We start from the raw sequence: 22,799 nt of genomic DNA, 5'->3' as shown, positions 1-22,799 counted from the left end.
TTAAAACTTGTCTTAACATTTCTCTGATAGTGAAGATAGAAAGTTGTATTAAGTTACTGATACTGACCTAGGAGATAAAAAGCCATCCTGTCTTTTGCGGGAAATCAAAGCTCTTGTCGGGTCTTGCATTAGTGATGACTTGCTTAAATCCTTGTGGCTGCAGCATCTATCTCTTAACATCCAATCAATTCTACCTATTAGTAAGGAAAGTACAGCTAATCTTGCCACCATGGCAGATAAAATAAGTGAAGTCCAAGATTCTTCTTCTTTGCAAGTTATTACAACTCAAAAGGCAAAACAAATAGATCCTGTTTATAGTCTTGTCAGATTTCTGAATCAACTGTGTGTTAGTATCACCAATTCTTTTTTGGAAAAAGATGTTAAACAATGCAAATCCCTATGTGACTATAATGTTATGAAAAACTAGAAGTTCAGTTGCAAGCAGCAGTACTCAATCGAACATTTAATAATCCCCACCTCTTTGTCACAGATTGTTCCAGTGTAAACAGCATCATCTAACAGACAAGGAAGCAGATGTATCTGTTATACCTGTTAGCTGCAGCTTAGAAACGTAAGCCGCCACCTGAACTCATACTATTCACAGTTAATGGCTCCAAATTTCATACTTAAAGCGAAAGATTGCTACAAGTAGACCTTGGTCTCCAGAAGAAATTTAGTTGGCTTTTCTTGCTGGCTGAAGGGGAGCCACCTATTATAAGAGCAGATTCTCTACGATTTTACAACTTGATGGTAGATTTTCGCAACAATCAACTTGTTCAAGGTGCTAATTCCTATTTATTATCCAGTTTCTTTACTTGTCGAAAACCCTTCCTTGTCAGTTTCAAACAATGATGACGAGTTTTCCACAATATTATGAAAACATAGTATTATTAACAGACCTGCCTTTCCAAAGAAAATTAGGTATCTGATGAAAATTACTAGACCATCTATTTATACTCGACTTCATCACCTCCCACCGAACAAACTTCTGACTGCTAAACAAGAATTTCAACTTATGATTCATGTTAGCCATCAAAATCAAGCTGGGCTAGTCCCCTACAGGTCATTCCATGTGAATTTAACCAATTTGATTAAAAAAAAAAAAAAAATGCATGATTGTTTTTTTTTTTGGTGAAGCGATCTTAATATGACATACATAATTCTGAGAGGAAAATCGTGAAATGTAAATAGTTTGCGTGCCAAGGCTGTTCAAAATTTTTAAAACAAGAACTGGAATACAAAAACGTGGCGTTGAATATCTATTAAAACAAATGACTAATAATAAATATTTTACTCATATATCATTTGAAATAGTTTTTTCTACAGTACAAACTAGGCATACAGTTATATCCCAAAACTTTAAGAGTTGTCCACAGAAGTGACACATAATATAACGAAAAACTGCTTAAATCTCGTATTTTATAATTTTTTTCTTTTCAATAAGATAGAGACTTGTTTTTTTTCAGGACATTAACTCTCATATACTTCTATCAATGGTATATATCATTTTTCAAAATAATGAATAAAAAAAATATTCTGGTCTTAATTTTGGTCTTTTTTTTTTTTTTTTTTTTTTTTCCAAGTTTTCATGACTAGGGCTAGGTATTTTATGATGTAGCATATATTTTTTGATAAGACTATTATGTTCCTTAAATATATATAAATACTTGTTATGAAAAAGCTAATTGATTTAAAGTACTTTGTTAAGTCATATCTATGCATAGTTGACCATTTCTATGTAATAAAGCATATTTTAGTAATTTAATGGTCATATTCAGCATATTTTCACTCGTTCAAGTAAAGAACTTTTTTCATACAATTTCTTTCTTCCACGTTCATTTGTGATGTTAAATTTCTCAGAATTACATATCGCATTTTGTTTCCTTGAAAATGATAAAATGTACCTTCTTCCCCTATTTTGTTTAAATTCACAATATGGATTTTACCCTTATGTACCAGTGAAAAGGGTGTCATTGAGTTATTGAATCTTGCTGAAGTCGGAAGTGTGTATAGTATAGTTCAAGAAAAATGCCAAAAGTGAAGGAAAGTATTCAAGTAAAATTAAGACAGTTAGTGTCTCGATATAGTGAGAAAGTGTTTTCAAGTAAAGGGAATATACTGTATTGTAAACTGTGTGACGTAAGAGTAATCTCAGAGAAAACATTTAACAATGAGCAGCTTGTGAGAACAGAAAAACATAAACGTGGTGTACAATGAATTGAAAATGGAAAAACACTACACCAAATACTCACAGGGGAATCCCGCCAATCTTATTTACCATTCTGTGAAGAACTTTGTACAGCCTTCCTTTGTGACGACATTTCCCTAAGTAAACTGGATCATCCCAAAAATTCATGAAACACAATGGCAAATCTCTTCCCATTTCTTCCACGATGAAAATGACCACAGCAGCTGAAGCTATGAAAAAACTATGCAACAGATCGGATAATGGGTTGCAAATAAAAAAAAAAATATGGGTTTCAATTGTGAAAACACAGACTCTATGGGAAGATACATTGCAAATGTTAGTGTGGGAACTTTGGAAGAAGATGGTCCAGGTGAAAAATTTTTAATAAACTGTGAACATTGAGAAAGTGCCAATTTTTCCGTCATTAGTAAATTGTTCAATAGGTCTACAGGTGTCATATGGCCTGAAGACGTCTAGCATGAAAATGTACTGCTCTTTGTAACGGATGCTGCACCTTATATGGTGAAAGATACAAATTCACTCAAAGCATTATATAGTAAAATGGTGCATGTGACTTGTTTGGCTCATGCCTTATACAGAGTTGCAGAAGAGATTCGTAGTCAATTCAGTGAAGTTGATAAATGAATTGGGTGTGTCAAAAAGGTCTTCTTGAAAGCCCCTTCACGTGTTGCATGCCCCTTCACGTGTTGCATCATTTAAGTTAGTAGCTCCAGACATATCCTTGCCGCCTTCTCCCATTTTGACAAGATGGGGATCCTGCAATGATTCCTGCAACTTTTACTGTCAGAACTTCAAGGTTGTGAAAATCATCATTGATTCGTTTGACAGCAGGGAAGTCGTTTCAATTGGACTAGTCCAAGAATTAATGTCTAATTCCGACATTTCAGGCCAACTTTCATATATCAAATCCAATTTTGGGTTTCTTCCTGCTGCTATAACTGCTTTGGAGCAATCAGAAGTGCCACTAGTGAAGCAGATATTGAAAAAATAAAACTGTGAATAATTTTGATGGTTTGAGGTAAAGTGGGGCAAGAAATGTGAAAGAAAATGGAAAAGGTGTTAGAAACAAAGAGTAGCATACACTGTGTTCCATTTCAATGGTTTTGTCGGGTGAAAATTTTTCTCTTAATGACTCAGAATTAGATTCAAATGATATTGCCCATTTTAAATAAATATGCTCCTCTTGTGTCAGCTGAAGTAGAAAGAAGTTCTTCGAAGTACAAGGCTTTGTTGGCCGACAATAGAAAATCTTTTTTATTTCAAAATTTGCACAAGATAGCCTATTCATTGTACACTGCAACTCAAGACTCATAAACTGAACTAAACGAAGCATGCGAAAAAATCATAGCATATGCCAGCTACTGACAATTTGATAAAATAAAAAGCATACTACAATATCAAATTCCATACTTTAGCTTGTTTCTCATCTTCATTGTCATAAACTGATTTACTAATTTATTTTACAACTAAAATTATTACCTACTTATAATATTGTTAGGTCATATTTCGTATGTTATAGTGTGTATTTCTCAAGTTTTTAGGTCATAAGAAACCCAGCTCTATTCATGACTACATTTGGCGATGTCTCTTTGAGATTTCAGATTTCACATTTTTTCCTCATATTCAGTACAGTTTTAGTAGTTTGTGTTGTAAATTTCGTTTTCCATCTCAGACTGATTAGTTTATAAAGTTTTTAAAAATTACACTCTTTTCCAATTTCAAGAAAAATTCTAATACCAAATAGCAGCATAATAACTGCATAACTTATATATATACTACGAGGCACGTCCATAAAGTAACTTTCCCACTCGTCCCACAGCTAGCAAACCATATGTTGCACGAAGCGACTGCATATACGTAATAGAGTAATGTCCTAGCGTGGCGCATGCACTAGCAGAACTTCCCAAGTGCTCTCAGTAGCTTTGTTGCATTGGTTAAAGATGGAGATTCCTATTCCAGCTCCCGCCGTGTGAAGTGCGGTCAGTGATAAAGTTTTTGAATGCACAGGGCATAGCACCGATTGAAATTGATTGTCAGCTGTGCTCAAAGTTCAAAATCATATTAACAGCAGCTGGAGTAGTACTCTAGGATACTTCTCATGATAATATACCTGCAGCACATTGTATTATCATTCCTGATATAAAAAATTACTAGCAGTAACTTGAAAGTTGATCTTACCACAATTCAAATCTTTGTATTGTGCAAAACAACTACTTCAAATGATGATGTGTGGTGACTGATGACAACTCTGAAGACTGTATAATGGGGGCTATATCAATTGTCTAGGGATTGAAGCTGAGAAGGTGATGATAGAAAACTTTGGACAAATATAAGAGTTACATCAGATAGTGTGCAAATAATAGGAATAGTAGGTCAGCACCACAGATAGATCTATGTTTTTGACATGTGTGGACACTTGTGACGAATTTACTGAAAAATTAGCTGACAAACTCTGCCATCTCCATAACCATCATTACACAGCTAAACAACAATCCAGTTTTTAGGCGATTTTTCTGAAGGCCTTGCCCAACATGCTGTTCAAGATTTTCATTGGGTTAATGATCACTTGATATTGCACCCTTTTGTGGCTTAATTAATACAGTCATTCTATCATTCGTAATATGGAACATATCCCTGTAACTGTCCATTACTTTCAACAAGTTATAGCCCTAACTGAGTATTTTAAGGGAAAGTATCCTGATCTACAAAAGATACTTAATTTTTCTGATGGTGCTACTAGTACAAAAACAATAACAATTTCACAAGTACACTAATCCATAAAAAGAGACTTCCTTAGTATAGAGGCTAAATGGTATTTCTTTGCACCAAGTTCATGACAAGGGTGCATATGATGGAACTGGTGGAACAGTCAAACGACTTGCAGCTATTGCCAGTTTACAACATCCAGTTAAAATGTTTAAATTTGCATATGAACACGTAACAGGTATCCAGTTATTTTTAAGTTCCATCTGAAGATATTGTTAAGTCACAGTAATACATTACTGCATTGATTCAAAGGATCTTATGCAATTCCTGGGACAAGAGAATATCATAGATAAATATAAATTCAGAGTCCTAATGGTATCAACATTCCCAAAATTCAAGGAAGTTTATATTTTCGACAATAAACACTCAGCCTGTTCTAATGTCACATTTGTGGACATAAAAGAGAAAACATAATGTAGCATATATATATGACAGCAAATGGTGTTTTGGTATGGTGCTTGGAAAGTCGAAAAGTTGCACAAACTCAGAATTATAGAATAAATTTACATTCTCAATCCAAAAGCTTCAGTTGCTTCTTCCTTCCGGTCCACCAGTGTAGATACATACTAGATTCAACATAAATATATCTATCCTCTGGACAGTTACAGAACTAAATGGTGGTAACTGGCAGAAACACTTGACGAAAGATATTCTAATGTTGTTTGCAAGCCAACATCTCTATTAAATGTCACCAGAAAACATTACTTAGGGAAATTTGTATCAATTATAATATTGTAATATACTGTATGTGCTTTTCTCATCATCAATACTGTAATTTCCAGAGTTTTAAAACATTCAGAATTTGAAGCTCTGAACTTCGTTACATTCAGTTCATTAAATACATTTTCAGTAAAAAAAAAATTGTAGCAAGTATCTATATCACTTGAGATGGAAGATGAAACTTTGTACACAGACTGTCATAAGTGCGAGTATTATGTGAAAAATAAAATATTAGTGAAAGGTACCAAATAATGAATTTTTAACGACTGAAAATACCATTTTTACGTTTTTTTTTGCCAGCTTCTGGACATATTATCTTTATGTCTGGTTAGCTGTATTAGGACAGTTTTTTCCCCTGTAATACATGTATATATTTAGTTTCCATTATGCTTGAAATAAAAACTAGATTTCATGTTCGTACATAGAAAATAAATTTCTAAAATTCAATATTTTCACAAAATTTTGGAAAAGTTTCTTGCCAGTGACAAAATGTTTTAGAAGTTTGGACAGCCTTGGGTCCTAAACTAATTGCAATGAATGCTTTTCCTGTGGGGTTTAAAAGTTTTTTTAGTGTTAACTATTTTTAAAAAATGACAAATTTGGTTGAGTTGACATGGAATGACCCCCACACCTTGTGAAGAAACAGACTGTGATTGGTGGCCATGCAGAAAATTAAATTCTGTAACGAAATGTGATAGGACCCCATACCTCATATACTAGATTTTGACCATATGTTAATCGGGAAAAAAATATTTTCAAAACTTGACCTAATTAGAGCCTACAATCAGATTCTTGTCAAACAGTCTGACATCGAAAAGATTGCTATACAATGCCACTTGGTTTGAGTTCCCTGTAATAACATTTGGTTTATGGAATGCCACTCAAATTTTTCAATGATTTGAGGATGATATTTTAAGAGACCTTCACTTTCTTTTTGTCTACATAAATGATAATCTTGTTGCTTCTACTTCAACCAAATAAAAACAGCAACTCACCACAATTTTCAGTAATAGCTCAGAACATGGTACCTCTATTAATCCTTCTAAATGTGTCTTTGGTGAAGCATAAATACATTTTCTGAGTTATGAGATTTCATTGAAGAATTCTCATCCAGTGACAGCGTGCATCCAAGCAATACTTGGTAAGGAAAAATCAAAAACTAATCAAGAGCTCTGCAGATTCCTTAGTGTGCTTAATTATTATTGCTGTTTCATTCCAAAATCTGCTTGGTTACAAGATGAATTTCAAAATTTAATAATCAAAGTTTCAGTAATGTCTCAACATATTTCATTTGACACTAGTCAAATCATTCACAGAGATTTTGGAATGGAAATTAATTTATTATTATTTGATGTATAACATAATCTACAATACTATGATTAATACTGCTCTGAAATGATGAAATAAAGCAACTGAATATAAATACATGCATTATTATGTCTTGTCACAATTTTGTTATCCAAAAAAAAAAAATGTATTAATAAAATTCTACTGTTTTTTTATTGTACAAGCCACTTGCCTACACCTTCAGATATTGTTAAAAATAAATCTGCTTCTCTACATTTAACAGAAGCACAAAAAATTAACTTCGAGCTAACTAATGTGAAAAGTTTCATCCATTACCATATGTAATTTAAAATTGTGCTCACCTTCTGCTTTTATTTTTTTTTAATGATATTTGATCACAAAACCTGTACCTGATTCATATAATGTTCAATATTTAAAGTCCTTATGGAATTAAGGAGTGTATACAGAGTCTGAGTCCATTACTTTGGAATGGCTGCGAACATGAAATTGAGATACAAATACCAGGACACGACAGAGAGAGAGAGAGAGACCAGGACATGAGAGAGAAAGAGAGAGAGACCAAGACGTGACAGAGAGACAGACCAAAACATTAGAGAGAAAGAAAGAATATGACATGAAATTGAGGTAAGAGTGAGAGAGAAATGAGGACATGACAGAAAGAGGGATAAAAACTAAGACACAACTAAAATAAGAGAGAAAGATGAGAATGCGATAAAGAAAGACCAAGACACAGCAGAGAAAGATCAAGACACAACTAAAATAAAGAGAGAAAGACGAGGACATGACAGAGAATGAGAAAGATGAGGATACGTGGAGAGAGAATATAATGGACACAATTATGAAGACTGTGAAAGATGAGGTCATTGTCACTAGAGGAGAACCCTTATGCGACTAATACCCCAAAATGCATTGCGCCTATACCTCGACCCAAATCATCCCAGGAATTTAGCCATCTTTAATGCTTCAGATTCGAGGAATTTTAAACCACACTGTAAGTAAAATGATAAATATGATGTTCAGTCATAAATTTGTTTGTTTCATTTTTTTTCTTGTTATCTCTTTCTGAGATCTTCTGTCTTCATAACATGCAAAGAAGCTAAGGAGAAAAACGGAGGGGCAGTGGAAAGAAGGGGAAGTAACAATCAAATTTCTTAATGTATCCAGCTGTTTGCTGACAACATAAAGTCCACTATAGTCCACTGTAGTCTATTCAGTTCTTGTTTTTCACGAGAAATGAGGGATATTTTGATCGGTGTTCATTATAGATGCCAGTTGCTAGGAGCCAGAGTTGGGGTGTAGTCAATATATACTGCAGGGCTTTCTCTTCTGCAAATGGTACTGATGATTTTAATTTACTTCTTTTGTGGTTTATGGATGGACAGTATAGAAGAATGTGTTCCAGATCTTCATGATGATGATTATTACACCACAAACAAGTAGGATTATCAGAAAGGTGAAATCGATGTAGGTACAATTGAGTGACAATGTGACCTGTTCTGGCACTTGTTAAAAATGTTTGAACATGTCTGGGCAAGTTTTTGTACATTTCCAGGTCATTTGGTTTCTTTTGTACAGACTGTAAAATTTTTCCTTTGTCAGAAGAGAGCCAATTGTTGATCCATAGGTTTGTAAAATGAGACTTTACTGAAGCAAAAGCACTGGATAGAGATATCACTTGAAGAGGTCTTGGTTGCAAATATGTTGCCTGTTTTTCAATATTATCGACTTTCTCATTTCCAGGTATACCACAATGACTAGGTATCCATTGAAATGTTATTTCCTTTTGGAGTTCTTTTAGTTTACTTAGTTGTTTCTGAAGTGGAATAATTCTATGTGCATATAGGTTTGGTACATATTTAATTATATTAAAATTCTCCGGAGGTAAAATAGTCCCTCAATCGGATCTCCGGGTAGGGACTGCATTGAGAGATGCCAAGAATTGTACTAAAGTACTCATTTGGAACATCAACAGTCACACCATCCAGTTAATCAGAGCCAAGTTTAACATTGAAAAGAACCATATAATGAGACAAAGAGGCAAATATAATACTAAAAGAATTGAAGTATGGCGTCAGTCCAATGCAGAAGCAAAATCCATTCTCTGTAATATAAAAAATGAGGCTAAAAAGAATAAATTCCATGTCTCACTGGGTAGTACATTTAAAGACTGAGAATTAAATCGAAAAGGCAACATTAACCTTGTTACCATGATCCACAACTCCATTCATGTAATTGAAGGGGAAGTATAGATAATGTGAATAGAATAGATAGCAAGAAACATGTGGGTCGCACTAAAGAAAAGCCAATATATAATCTAAGAAAATGGTGTGTCAGTGGGCGGGGGGGGGGGGGAATAGCAGAGAAATCTGGATAGTAGTGACTGAGAAATAGTGGTAGAGCATGGTGTTTATATTTAATAAGAAGGCAAAGAATAGTGTGCATGCAATGAATTAAAGAGTAAGGTGAGCTGGGAATATGGTTAGCTAAGATATTTGTCAGTAGGGGTTAGGAAGTAATGAAGAAAGAAAAGAAGTCAAAGGGAACATGAAAATTATTTAATTTATATCATAAGAATAATACAAGGAAGAGTTAGTAACGGAATTGAAGATGAATTGTAGAGAAAATTGGAAATGAATTAAACAGTGAATGAAACTTGTTAGGAATAGGAAATATAATAAGATAGTAGTATAATAATGATTGATAGATAATAAGTTATAGAAATATAGGAAGTGATAAGTGAAAAGAATGGACACAGGACATAATTGATTAAAGAAAGTAAAGAGCATGTGTCAGTTGCTAAATGTCTTTCTGTATAAAGGATGTTAAGTAGTGTAGGAATGGGACTGCTGGCCTAAATACAGGAATGTGAAGAGCAGCAGACCGAATGTGTTGCGTGATAATAAATCATATTCATAACAAGCATAATCAGGAATATAAATTACAATGTAATTAACATAAACATCTCAATTTTTCTTTTAAAATGATCTAAGAATAGTCAAGCCATTGAAAGCAGAAGTGGTGTAAGTCATTTCTTTAACAGTATGTATGAAGATGATAGAAATACATTTTTTTTTATGAAATGGTCAATTTTAAGTGAACATATTAGTAATCAGTAGATAAAATGAAGGAGGTACAAATGCTACCTTGTGCTGTATTTCATAAAAAAGTTTAACCCTTACTTACAATTTTTTACTTACAGAACTTCTGCTTCCAGCAGTTCATTTATTCATATTTACACTTTTTTAACACTAGTATCCTCTTCATATTCCGATGGGGTTCGAATAGCAGGGTTTAATTTTATAAATGTCAAAATTTATGTATTTTTTGCAGGAACAAAATTATTGCATTATTAGTTATGACACACACTTGCAATACAACTCATACTGCACAGCAAGAGGTGTGTGTTAGCAGTGATGTCAGTAGTACAATAGTAATATGTAATTTGACTCCTAGTTGTCGCAGAAAGGTGTGGTTTTTTTTTTTTTTTTTTTTCCATTGGTCATAACAGACAGAAAATTGTAATGTCATATGACAATGCCAACATGTGATTTTTGGTCAGAAGGGGCCTTTAATATTATAGAAGCATTAACAATAGAATATCAAATGAAATAAAATGTGGATAAAATGGTTACATAAATTTAATTTCTTAAATCTGTTAATAACTTGTATAACTTTGTGAACAAAAGACAAAACATAACTCACTAAAATTGTTGTTTCTCAAAGGGTTTTAACATTCGAAAATGCACGAGGAAATAATCTCGAAGATCGTTATCTTAGCCAATACACTACGAAGTGCAGACAGAATCGTTTGATAGGGAAGGCTATTAAGTATATGTTAAAAGTAAAGTTTACATTTTATAATATCATATAAATTAATATTTTATTTTTCAGTCAATCACTTATCATGTTAAGAAAATAAAAAACTAATTTATATGATATTATTTCACAAACTTATCTGAGCTCAACATGTCTTTTAAATTTAAAGTTTACATTGTCAATTCAAAGTAATTTATCGTCTTTATTTGATATTATCAATTGAGAGAGAGAGGGGGAAAGGGGGGAGAGAGGGAGATAGAGATATAGCGATGGAGATAGAGATAGAGAGAGAGAGAGAGTGTGTGTATGTGTGTGTTATTGTTCTACAGCAGTGAACATTATAAAAATTGGAGATTTATCCTTCAAAGAGGTGGAAAAATTCAAATATCTGGAGCAACAGTAACAAATATAAGTGACACTTGGGAGAAAATTAAACGCAGAAAAAATATGGGAAATGCCTGTTATTATTCGGTTTAGAAGCTTTTGTCATCTAGTCTACTGTCAAAAAATCTTAAAGTTAGAATTTACAAAACAGTTATATTACCGGTTGTTCTGTACTCTCACTTTGAGAGAGGAACAGAGATTAAGGGTGTTTGAGAATAAGGTTCTTATTTGTAGGAAAATATTTGGGGCTAAGAGGGATGAAGTTGCAGGAGAATGGAGAAAGTTACACAACACAGAACTGCACACATTGTATTCTTCACCTGACATAATTAGGAACATTAAATCCAGACATTTGAGATGGGCAGTGCATGTAGCACGTATGAGCGAATCCAGAAATGCATACAGTGTGTTAAAATGGTCCCCTTAACGCCAGCAGTCTGCATAAATTAGGAAAATTTCTTTTTAGAGTTAAAATTAGATGGGAAGAGAAAGTCAAAGCTCTAACAAATATGGAATTATAAATGTTGAGTAGCCGGACACAATAGGAAACTACAAAAAGTAGTCAATGAAGTTAACAGAATAAATTTTAAGAGATTGAGTATAGAAGTGAAAAAGCTAAAGTAAGAGTTTTAAATGCAAGAGCTATACTTATTATTAGTTTATTATTATTATTATTATTATTAGGGTGTACAGAGGATACATATAGGTTCAATATGTAATGTTTGTATAGAGAGTGATAGCGAATTAAGAACTGGAATACATCTAATCCACCATGACGTGAACAAAGATTGATGAAATAGATAACTAAATACAGTATGTTAGTTGGGAGGCCGGAGGGAAAAGATCTTTGGGGAGGCCGAGACATAGATGAGTGGATAATATTAAAATGGATTTGAGAGAGGTAGAATAGAATGATAGAGACTGGATTAATCTTGCACAGGATAGGGACTGATGATAGGCTTATGTGAGGGCGGCAATGAACCTGAGGGTCCTTAAAAGCCATTTGTAAGTAAGCAATGAACATTGATAGTGCTCACAAGTCCCTTTATCAAAGTTAAAATTCTGCCGAAAAAAAAAAAATAAACTGCTCATTGCTAACAACAAATACATCATAAATGAAAGTGGGTTGCTCAGAACAACACCAATGCAGTGTCAGTCAAATACGAGATTATTCATAATACACTGTGAGTGTTTTTGTTTTGGGTAGGTCAGTAAATTCCATACTAATAAAACACAACATGGGCAAAATATTAAGACAGAGATAGTGGAATAAAATTAATATCACATGAAACTAAATACAAACTTATTAAGAACAAAAAATCAGGCAATGAGTAGGACTCGAACACGGTAACTTCTACTTTGTACTGGCAAGTAAAAACATTATACCATTGAGCTATGACACATTCGACAAGCATTTGCCAATGTATTTTCCATGTGTATGTGTGGTGAACATCGTGGGCACCTGGAAAATTATTTGTTATTAAATTCGTGTATTTGGAAATTTCGTGAGTTATATCAGTATACAAATTAGAAACAGATAATGGGAGAACAGGATTAGATCCATTCTAAAGGCATGGAAGGGAAAATGTTAGCAGAATTATAAGGATAGTCTAATGCAACATTTCAGTACAGCTGTATTGCATAGCCACCATGAAGACTTCTCTAATGCAGTCATTTTTTTTTCCATGACTGTACATGCAGCAAAACAGAATCCCATTGATGGCGACATTTTTGGGGAAAAATCACAGCCCTCTATATCTTCTTTACTTACTCAACACAGCACTATGAAAACTGAAAAATTCTTTTACCATAGTTTCAAAATCAAGTCAAAAAGTGAAGTGCAAGGATAGATATTGTGAAGCCCATCAGCAAAGTATACATTGAAGATATACTTCCGATTCTTCAGGCCATGATAGATGGGAGTGAGAACAGTGAAACAAGAAGTGATACGCTACAAATTCCGAACATTAATGGGATTTTAGAACAAAGCTCTCATTTCAATTGATGTTAATGTTATGTTTTATTTAACGACATTCGCAACTGCAGAGGTTATATCAGCGTCGCCGGATGTGCCGGAATTTTGTCCCGCAGGAGTTCTTTTACATGCCAGTAAATCTACTGACATGAGCCTGTCGCATTTAAGCACACTTAAATGCCACTGACCTGGCCCGGGATCGAACCCACAATCTTGAGCATAGAAGGCCAATGCTATACCAACTCGCCAACCAGGTCGACATTTCAATTGACTGAATTCAAAAAAGAGAGTACAGAAATCTAGAGTGAACTTCCACGATGCCACCCTAAGTTCGAAAGTCTCAGAGGTAATTTTTACACTAAAAGATAAGTTTTAATCATTGAGTCACTGGATAAAAGATTTACACTCTGTCAAAAATGGAATGAGAGACATCAAAGACGAAAGAAAATGATGCCTGGCAAGAGCTCAAAGATGCAGGATAAAATGCTAGCCAAGAAATTGAGAAATTCATTAAGGAATCACTGTCTTCACAAGGAAATGAACTGTATTCACATGGAAATGAACGAAAGAATCAGCCTGTTGCAAGATGTTGATTCAAAGTTCGAGTTTCTCCTAGACATCAATGCACCATGTTACAGGGTTGTCAACAGCAAATTAAAAGTAGTGCAGAAGTTTAGGTGAAAGACAGAGCTGTGATATTGGCGGGCAGCAGCTTTATTAAAAAATGCTGGATTGCAGTGGCAGCTTGCGGGTATTGAATTCAGGGGGGCTGCATACAAAAATAAACCATGCAACTTATCTTATTTAAAGATTAGTTCCGTGCGCCTTGTCTTGTAGGTTGCAAACTTTTGAATCATCTTATTAAAATCCGATATGTCATTTAACATAGTCTTTACAATGGAAAACATAGCTAATGCAGTCAGTCTCTCTTCTCTCATTGTATTTCTGAGATAGGATTTTACTCTTTTCAAACATGAAAAGCAACGTTCTGGTTCGGAAGTTGTCATTAGTATGGTGGTAGCTATGCGTAGTAGTTTCACAACTTCTGAAATTGAGGCCTGGAAGTTCTCAGATAGAAGAAACTGCAAGAGCTTGAATATGCCACTGATATTTCTGAATTGTCGTCTCTGATACAACACAGTGAGTTCAGTTTTTAATTTGTCTTTATCGAACATTTAGGTGGGATATGATGATAGAGAATGGATTAATCTTGTTCAGGATAGGGACCAATGGCGGGCTTATGTGAGGGCGGCAATGAACCTCCGGGTTCCTTAAAAGCCAGTAAGTAAGTAAGTTTATCGAACATTGGAAAAAGCTACACATATACATTTAGGTCATTTTCAGGAGATAAGCTTTTGTAGCATTCAAATTTTTCTTGACACAGAAGAGAAAATACTATCAGATGATCTATGACCTGGAATTGGGTGTTAGCTTTTGTGATAATGAGGTCACACACTTCCTTGGCTGCCGCAGCCCTTGTCTCGATCCCTTCGACCTTATGACGCTTGCTAGGGTTTTCATTTTCACAGTTCTCGCTGCTCAACTGTGCACTGTTCCGTATTGTCTGTATGGCATTAACAAAGCTTGATATGCAGAGTCGGCCTCGGTAGCGTAGTCGGTATAGCGCTGATCTTCTATGCTCAAGGTTGCGTGTTCGATCCCGGTCTAGGTCAATGGCATTTAAGTGTGTTTAAATGCGCCAGGGATTTAAGTAGATTTACTGGCAATGTTGTAGTTGGTTGTATAATATATCTACATGATAGATCAATAAATGAAAAAACTGAGCCAAAAATTGATTTCAGGATCTTCAAGAGTATGCACCAGGGCGCTTGCCTCATTTATTGTTATGTTGTTAGATGTTTCAGATTCCATTATGGTTTGAAAACATTATAGCAATGGCTCCTTCTTCTCATAAACATCATTTACTGTTCTTATTTTAAAACTCCATCTTGTTGCCCCAGCTGATGGAATTGTCTTTGAAACACATTAATCTAATACAGACTGTCTATGTGTAGATCGAGAGAAGAAAGCAGGGATACTGGATAAATTAGCAAATAAATATGCTAGCCTTTGTATTTTGTTTAGCGGCTCTTTCCATTATGAGATTCAACTGATGGGCATAGCAATGCACAAATATGCATATTTGTAACAATCTCTTACTCTTGCTTATACCGCATTTAATACAACACTCATCACAGCTGCTCCATCGTAGCTCTGTCCAATAAGCTAATCTTTCTTTTGTTTTAAAATTGTTTCCAGCTGTGAAAGTATGCACTCTGACATTGCATTTGCATCTTATCCGGTTGGGTTAAAGAAACCCCAGAACCTCTCCGTGGCTTTTCCTTCTTTGTTACAATACCGAACTGCAATCACAATTTTTCAGATATATCTGTGGTCTCATCAGCAAAAACAGAGACAAATTCGGCTTCCTCAATCTCTGCTAAAATTTCCTCTCTGAATACATCTAATATACATTCCAGTAGCTCATTTTGAATACTTTTTGATAGGCCTTCAAATGGCAAAGAGCTCTCCAAATGGGACTTGAACACCGAATCTATTTCACTTGTATATTTCACCAAATTGAGGAATATTCCTTGATTGTCAGACCCTATCTTTTCATTATGCCCTCGTAATGCTAACTTGTTGGTTCTACAAAACTTGATATAATAAAATTCTAGACAACAATTGTTTTTTTTTTTTTTTTTCCACACATTGTTATGATGTTCAACAGCTTGTTTATAAGCTGAATTTAAACTCTCCTAAATATTGTCTTCCCAACACAGCTAAGTTCAAGGCGTTATTTACATGTTTTACCGAATTTGCATGTTTATTAATCTTTTCATTTAGTTTCCTAAGATCAGTTATGCCTGAGTCCAGCTAGAATCACCACCATGTTTAATATCACAGCCTGTCAAACACACAAACTTCTTAAACACATCACAATTATGAAACCTCCTCGTGTATGTATTCTTTCTGTCGGCTTGTCGAACAGTGTTTTATATCTAGCACGGCACTTAATTTCACATTTCTCCTGAATTGTTAAGGTACTGAACTGAATAGACTGTAAATATTGTACAGAATTAAACATTGTTGCACTTGTTATACTCAACATTAAACAAATTTTTATTAAAACTGCGCACTAATGACAAACTGCTGCAAATTTTGCAGCACCTGGAAAAACTGGATTCATGGCGAGGGGCAGCAGGGGAAGGGATAAAACTAACGCACAAAGCATCCGAGACGAGACTGGCAGCTCCAGGGGAGGAAGTGGCTTCAACCATAGCCCTTGTCTCTGACTTCACTCTGACAGCACCAGGGGAGGAAGTGACTTCACTAAAGATTGCATGAATGTCAATGAGAGCGAAATTTTAAAAATTCGAGCCGCTAAATAGAGACTGTGTAATAAATGTATTTCACAACATAAAACGAGACAATGAGCCACAAATGGCTGGGATGCTGCAGCTCCGCAGCCCCCCTTCGAAAGCCACCTGGATTGCAAAATGTTGCTTTTGACTCGCAGTGAAGGTTGTCTCAATTTCATTGTGCAGTATGGAGATGTGGAAATTTTCCTCAATCTGAACACTGCAACACAATGAATGCTAACCATTTCACTTTCAGCAAGTTAAAAGTGATCCTTTCCTACTTAAAAGAATGTATGGGCCAAGACAGACTGTGTGATTTCTCTATTAAATGTGGAGAGAGAAGTGAAAAAAGCCACTTTGAGGACATCATAGAAAACTCTGCAGTAATAAAGGCAAGAAAAATAATAATGCAATTTGTTTGCACATGAAAAGAAAATGTTTTGAATAATGAAGTTGTTTTCTGTTTTTCTCAAGAGAGAGGAAGAGGGAGGGGAGGAAAGGGGAGGGGGAGTGGGGTGGGGAGTGGGGTGGGGAGGGGGAGGAAGAGGGCGGGAGGGAGGGAGAGGAAATGATATAACAGTGCAGACTGAAGGGAGCAATAGAATGCATTAAAATAAACAAAAAATCTATCATGCATTTTCTAATTATTTGCATGGTAAATTAGAAAATTAGGCTGAAAGTCTACATAGTTTGGCAACAGTGCAATGCCATCTCACACACAAAAGCATACCTGCATTCAGTACGAACAAACGAGTTCTGTTCCTTAGTCACTCTAGTAGAGTTGCCAGAAAGGCAATAAATAACGATAGGCTATGTGTTAATCCTTTTCTCTAATTTGCAAGAAAACCATCCATATTATTGAAAAACCGGGAAGAGATAAGTATTGCTTATCAGTTTAATAATAAGAGTAAAAATCACAATTTATTGTATGGACAGTACTTACTAAGTAAAATAGTGCTTCTGTGGATATTTGTAAATGTGTAGTGGAGTTTATTCTTGTTTTTTTTTTTAAGATGGGACATGACAGGAGCGTTGCGATCGGAAAAACAACTGAATGTCACATAGAGTGGTAGGCCTGTTGCTATGGTAACAATGGTTGAGTTGCCAAACTTACCGTTCCCACATGGCGAGTGCTTAATAGCTCTCTTGGCGACATCTATTGTGCACACAATGTTAGCATTGATATGTTTCGTCTTTGATTTCCTGTCGATTTTTGTATTGTTTTCTTACCTTCGCGTGAATTGTCAATGAATGTTTTAACGTCAGCCATCTTAACGACAATTGCCAGCTTCCATCAGCTGGCAGTGTGGTAGTCCATTATTGGCAACATGGGACTGTAGTTCCAAGCTCGGCCACTTAACTGTCATGTCCCATCTTTCAAAAAAACAAGTATAGATCTAGTATTACCATCCTACCTGCCTTTAATTATGTGGTGAATGTCTGTGCTGAAGTCAACGTAGATTGAAATCACAACCAAAAAGTGAAAACAATTTTGTAGATAATTTCTCTCAGGAAATCTCGTTTCCTTTGATACTTTGCCTATACTATTTCATTTATTAGTTTATTCTATGTGATATGGTTTGGATTGTTTGTTGTTTATTCCAAATAAAGAACCTTCATTTCTCACTAAAATTATTGTATTTCATGTACATCATACCTGGATAAATTCACTCCACTATACTGAATATGAACACAACCATTTCAATAAGTTTGGGGGGAGGGGACGCAATACTTTACTGCACAAAATCACTTTCTTGGTGCCTGAGATGCTGAAAATGTATATTTTTACGAAAAATTCTGAAATCGATATCTTGTAGCACTATAATACTTTTCCTTCACACTGTATTTGATATGGGTGGCCGGGTAGCTCAGTTGGTAGAGCAGCTGGCTACGGACTGGAAGGTCCGGGGTTCGATCCCAGGTGGTGACAGGATTTTTTCTCGTTGCCAAACTTGCCAAACAGGTTCACTCAGCCTCCTATAAAATTGAGCACTGGGTCTTTCCCGGGGGTAAAAGGCGGTCAGAGCATGGTGCCGACCACACCACCTCATTCTAGTGCCGAGGTCATGGAAAGCATGGGGCTCTACCTCCATGCCCCCCCAAATGCCTTCATGGCATGTTACGGGGATACCCTTACCTTTACCTGTATTTGATATAATTAGGAAGTGAAACATAATATGAGAATAACATGAGGCTCTCATAAAGATGATGTACTTACCTGATGAGATGGTCCTACTCGAATCTCCCCTTGTGTGGAAGCCATGTTAGGCAATTTGTAAACTATCTGAACTTCATCTGCAGATATCCATCACCACAGCTACCTGCAATATAACATTGGTCTTGTGAGAACATATTATAATTTAAATATTGTTATACTCTTTGTATACTGGTTGTATACAGTATAGAATTTTCATTATCTTTACTAAAAATCAATTAGGAACCTTCTCTATATAAACATGATGAGGAAAGGAGGATTTCTTATTGTCAATAACAATAAACATCAACACTTCACATATATCTTGATGACGAACTGATTATACAACAGCACTATGATTACTACAATAGCAATTGATATTATACACCAGTATCAAATGGAATAATTTAAGAAAATATATGTCTTATTACAAAACGTCAAATCATAATCATTTTCTATAATTGGCCATTCCATGAAATTTCACACTTCACAAGAATCTTGGTATATTAGAATTTCATGAAATGTTGTGTATTTGCTCTCTGAGTGACAAAAGCAACCAATTCAACACAGTTTTTCAATTCTAGCCAATAGTTCTGTAAATAAGGGTGTCAAAAACTTACTCTCTACGAAATATGGAAAACATGCTTTGAGCAAATTCTTTATTAATAACTCGTAAAGCATTCATTTCATAGAAATTATTTATATTTTTCGGAGAAAGAGGGAAAAATTGTCTTCCACGGTGTACATTCAAACTTCTTTAATGTCCTTTCAATTCCTGGTTAAAATATACCTAGGCATATACAAGGAAAGGTTTAAAAAAAAATAAATCTTAAAAGTAGTTCCTATGATTCTTGCCTAATTGTACAGAGATAATGACAATATATTAATCTACACATTGTAAAAACTTTAGGCTGCGTCATCACTATTTGTAGTGATCATAATTTTTTCTTTATTAATGCAAACTAAATTTACACATTTTGCAATATGTTTGTGGTATATGTAGTCCTAAATAATGAATTATAAGCTCATTTGCAGTGTAGAATGACGTAATTACCCTCATTATTGTTGTTTAGTCAACTGTCCGAAGACAGGTTTGAACCTCATAAGTGAAAACAATACGGCATCACTAATGAGGCAACTAAGCTAGGAGATAATGGGGTATAGTGGCCAGTTCCTTTCTCCCTCCATTGCATACTTTGCTGACTACCTACATATTTCACTAATCAGGTTTCAGATGTATACTATCAATTGCTCTTCCTATGACACATATTGTCAAGTGAGATGTACTGTCTGACAATACATGTACATATCAGACCCCCAGTATGTAGACTGGAATAATTGTTGCAGTAGCTATGTTGCAAGGCTGGAGTCAATTTATGAGCATTTGTAGATTTATCTAGTTTCCAGTGACAAAACAGACATTGCTGATATAATTAGCTTATCAGGATGATGTGGATACGTAAAATATGAAGTTGTTGATCCATGAGGGTGTAAAAATCTCACTTTAATCTCTTCCGTGTATCCATATTTCTCCATAACACATCCTAACCACCAATATCCATTGTACACAACAGTGACATATCCACCAATTGATCCAAAGTGAGCCTGTTTTATTATTAATGTTGTATCTGACATTTCAAAATGATTTTCATTTTCAGATAAAGAAGTTCTTTTAACTTTCAACGATAATTTAGATGTGGGGGGGGGGGGGGGATGGGATGTATGCATGGTAGGAGTACCTGAATTTGGTGAGCTTCTCAAACTTTGTACGTAATTCAGCCCTTATTTGTTCTACTTCATTGTTGGTGACGAATTGAGAGGGTCAGCGCAACAGTGGTCTAAGCCACTTTTTAAAAATGTAGAAAAATCAAGTTAAAATTATATAATTGTGGTTTTTCCTAGAATTTGAAAAATCAAATTCTGTTGGTAGTGATGTGTTGTGTGATGCTTAGTCAACTTAAGTATTATGCTATATAATCTTTTATTAAGACGTTTTAGATATATTATATATTTTAAGATGATCCTACAACACTTTTTCTCAGTTAGACCACTGTTACACAGAAATTTGTTTGCGTGTAAGAAAGCACAAGAAATTTGTTGGAATAAATGATGGGATTTCTACACGTAATGAAACACTGTTTAATTCTAACAGTTTCGTGTAAGTTTTACTTCAATTTTAATGTATTTTACAATGAATTTTCCACAATAATTTTCAATTATTGAGGAGCTCAGTGCCAGAGGGATTAATTCAAATGTATTGAATAATTTTTGTGGCTTTTAGACACCTCATGCTATATTTCTATCTGCTTTAAAATTTCCTAGAAAAGAGGGTATCCTACCTGTCACCTACATCCAGTGAAATTATAGAAATTCATTCTTCTAGGGTGAAATTATTTTTCTCAGATTTTGTCATTTGTGGGATAGTCCTTTTGACAGTAGGCTTATTATTATTATTATTATTATTATTATTATTATTATTATTATTATTATTATTATTATCATCCTATATGTAATCAGGTAAGTCAAAGAGGCCTTCATCTTCCACATTTTCTATTTGAGCTTCCTCAGTCCTACTTTCAGAAATCACACTATTATATAAAGGATGATGAACAGCAGAACATATTTCGAAAGGTCACAAAATAAATATCCTTAGATTTATTTGGACTTACTGGCCTTCGTTTGCAACATTTTTGTGTCAAGTTCACATGTTGTCGATCATGAGTGTGTTTATATTTTATCTTTAGTCCTTTAACAATATTTACGTAACTATTCATGTGACTTGATACTGACTTCTCATCGGCTGTTTGGGGTTGGACCAACATTGCACTCAAACACAAAGGATACTTTTTTAGGGGAAAGATTACACACTTCGTAACAAACTATGTAATGGTGAATTGGTCTTTTCCATTTCGTAGGAAGACAGTTTATGTCAAAATCAACAGATTGCGTCAATATTTAATTTTTCGTATTGATGAGGGCTAGACCAGTTGCACTGACCCCCTCAAATGGAAACTTATACTGTATTTTTTTAACATTTTTATTTGGGGGGCGGAGTAAGAATTTGCTTTTGTGAACTCTGTAAATTTGCAGGTGCATCAAGATGCTTAACAGTGCCACCAATACCACTGCATGTAAAAAAGAGCCTCAATGTCAAAATATTCCTTGTGATTACATAATTTTATGAAGTTCTTCATATTCTTGTACTGTATTGTGATGATATATCAACAGAAAAATATAAAAACTTTCCTAATATTTGGTATAACATTCTTCAGAAAATCAATCAACTTTTTCTGAACACTGTAAACAGCAACAGAATTATGTAGGCCTATTAAATAGTCTGAGATGACTGCAAAGGAAAAACTATACTATTTATTTGTTCAGTACTTGAAGCTTTATAATAGGAAACAAAAGGATGAATGGTTGTCTGCTCAATATTCTAATGATTCCTTGAACTGCATCTTGAATAACAAAGGAATAATTTCTTCTTTTAGCCGAGTTTTGTCTGTTGCAAAAATAAAGCTTGCTTCTGAGCTATGAATTCATGTGGCTTAAGTTGTTTCATAAATTTGTATATGAAAGTGTCCACGAAATCTTCAGCTGATGCATTAAGTCTCCAGAGTGCACCTGCCAGTCATCAACAACTGCTTGTAAGTGACTATAAATAACATTATAATCAAACATTTCCAGTATAGCCTCAGTAGTACAGCTAATGGACAATCTGAACAGCTGTTCAGGAAACAAGCTTCCACTGGGGTTTGCGTATGTTTAATGCTAGGCAAGGTTTGTAGGTACTCAAATCTAATTATGTAGATTTCTTTGATATTTGAGCTTAGCTTCAGTGACCTTCAATTTTACATTCTCATGAATAGTACACACACAGACTGTGTGTGTTCCAGGACATCAGTAAATAAGCAATGCTTCAGTTTTAGTTCACAGAACTTGTAATACCCAACCTTAACTTCAGGAAAGTCACTTTCAAACTTCGCATAAACTTTTTTCTTGAGGTAGTCGACCTGGTTGGCAAGTTGGTATAGCGCTGGCCTTCTATGCCCAAGGTTGCGGGTT

The 22,799-nt window shown here is 34.7% G+C and overlaps 1 protein-coding gene across 14 annotated transcripts in view; it reads right to left on the bottom strand.

The window, feature by feature from the left end:
• The window catches only part of Gug (arginine-glutamic acid dipeptide repeats grunge), a 257,116-nt gene that overhangs the window by 222,718 nt on the left and 11,599 nt on the right, over positions 1 to 22,799 (bottom strand). For 12 of the 14 annotated variants that reach the window (XM_069825198.1, XM_069825188.1, XM_069825191.1 and 9 more), the window contains one exon: positions 18,759 to 18,861. In XM_069825198.1, the coding sequence (XP_069681299.1) occupies positions 18,759 to 18,803 (45 nt within the window). In that variant the 5' untranslated portion in view covers positions 18,804 to 18,861. Of the gene's footprint in view, positions 1 to 67; positions 195 to 18,758; positions 18,862 to 22,799 lie in introns of those variants that run through there. The other 2 variants (XM_069825196.1, XM_069825197.1) reach the window with 2 other exon arrangements.

This window comes from Periplaneta americana, chromosome 1, assembly GCF_040183065.1.
Source record: "Periplaneta americana isolate PAMFEO1 chromosome 1, P.americana_PAMFEO1_priV1, whole genome shotgun sequence".
NCBI lineage: Eukaryota > Metazoa > Arthropoda > Insecta > Blattodea > Blattidae > Periplaneta > Periplaneta americana.
Note: the sequence above shows the minus strand (reverse complement) of the source record. Positions and strands in the feature narration are given on the sequence as shown.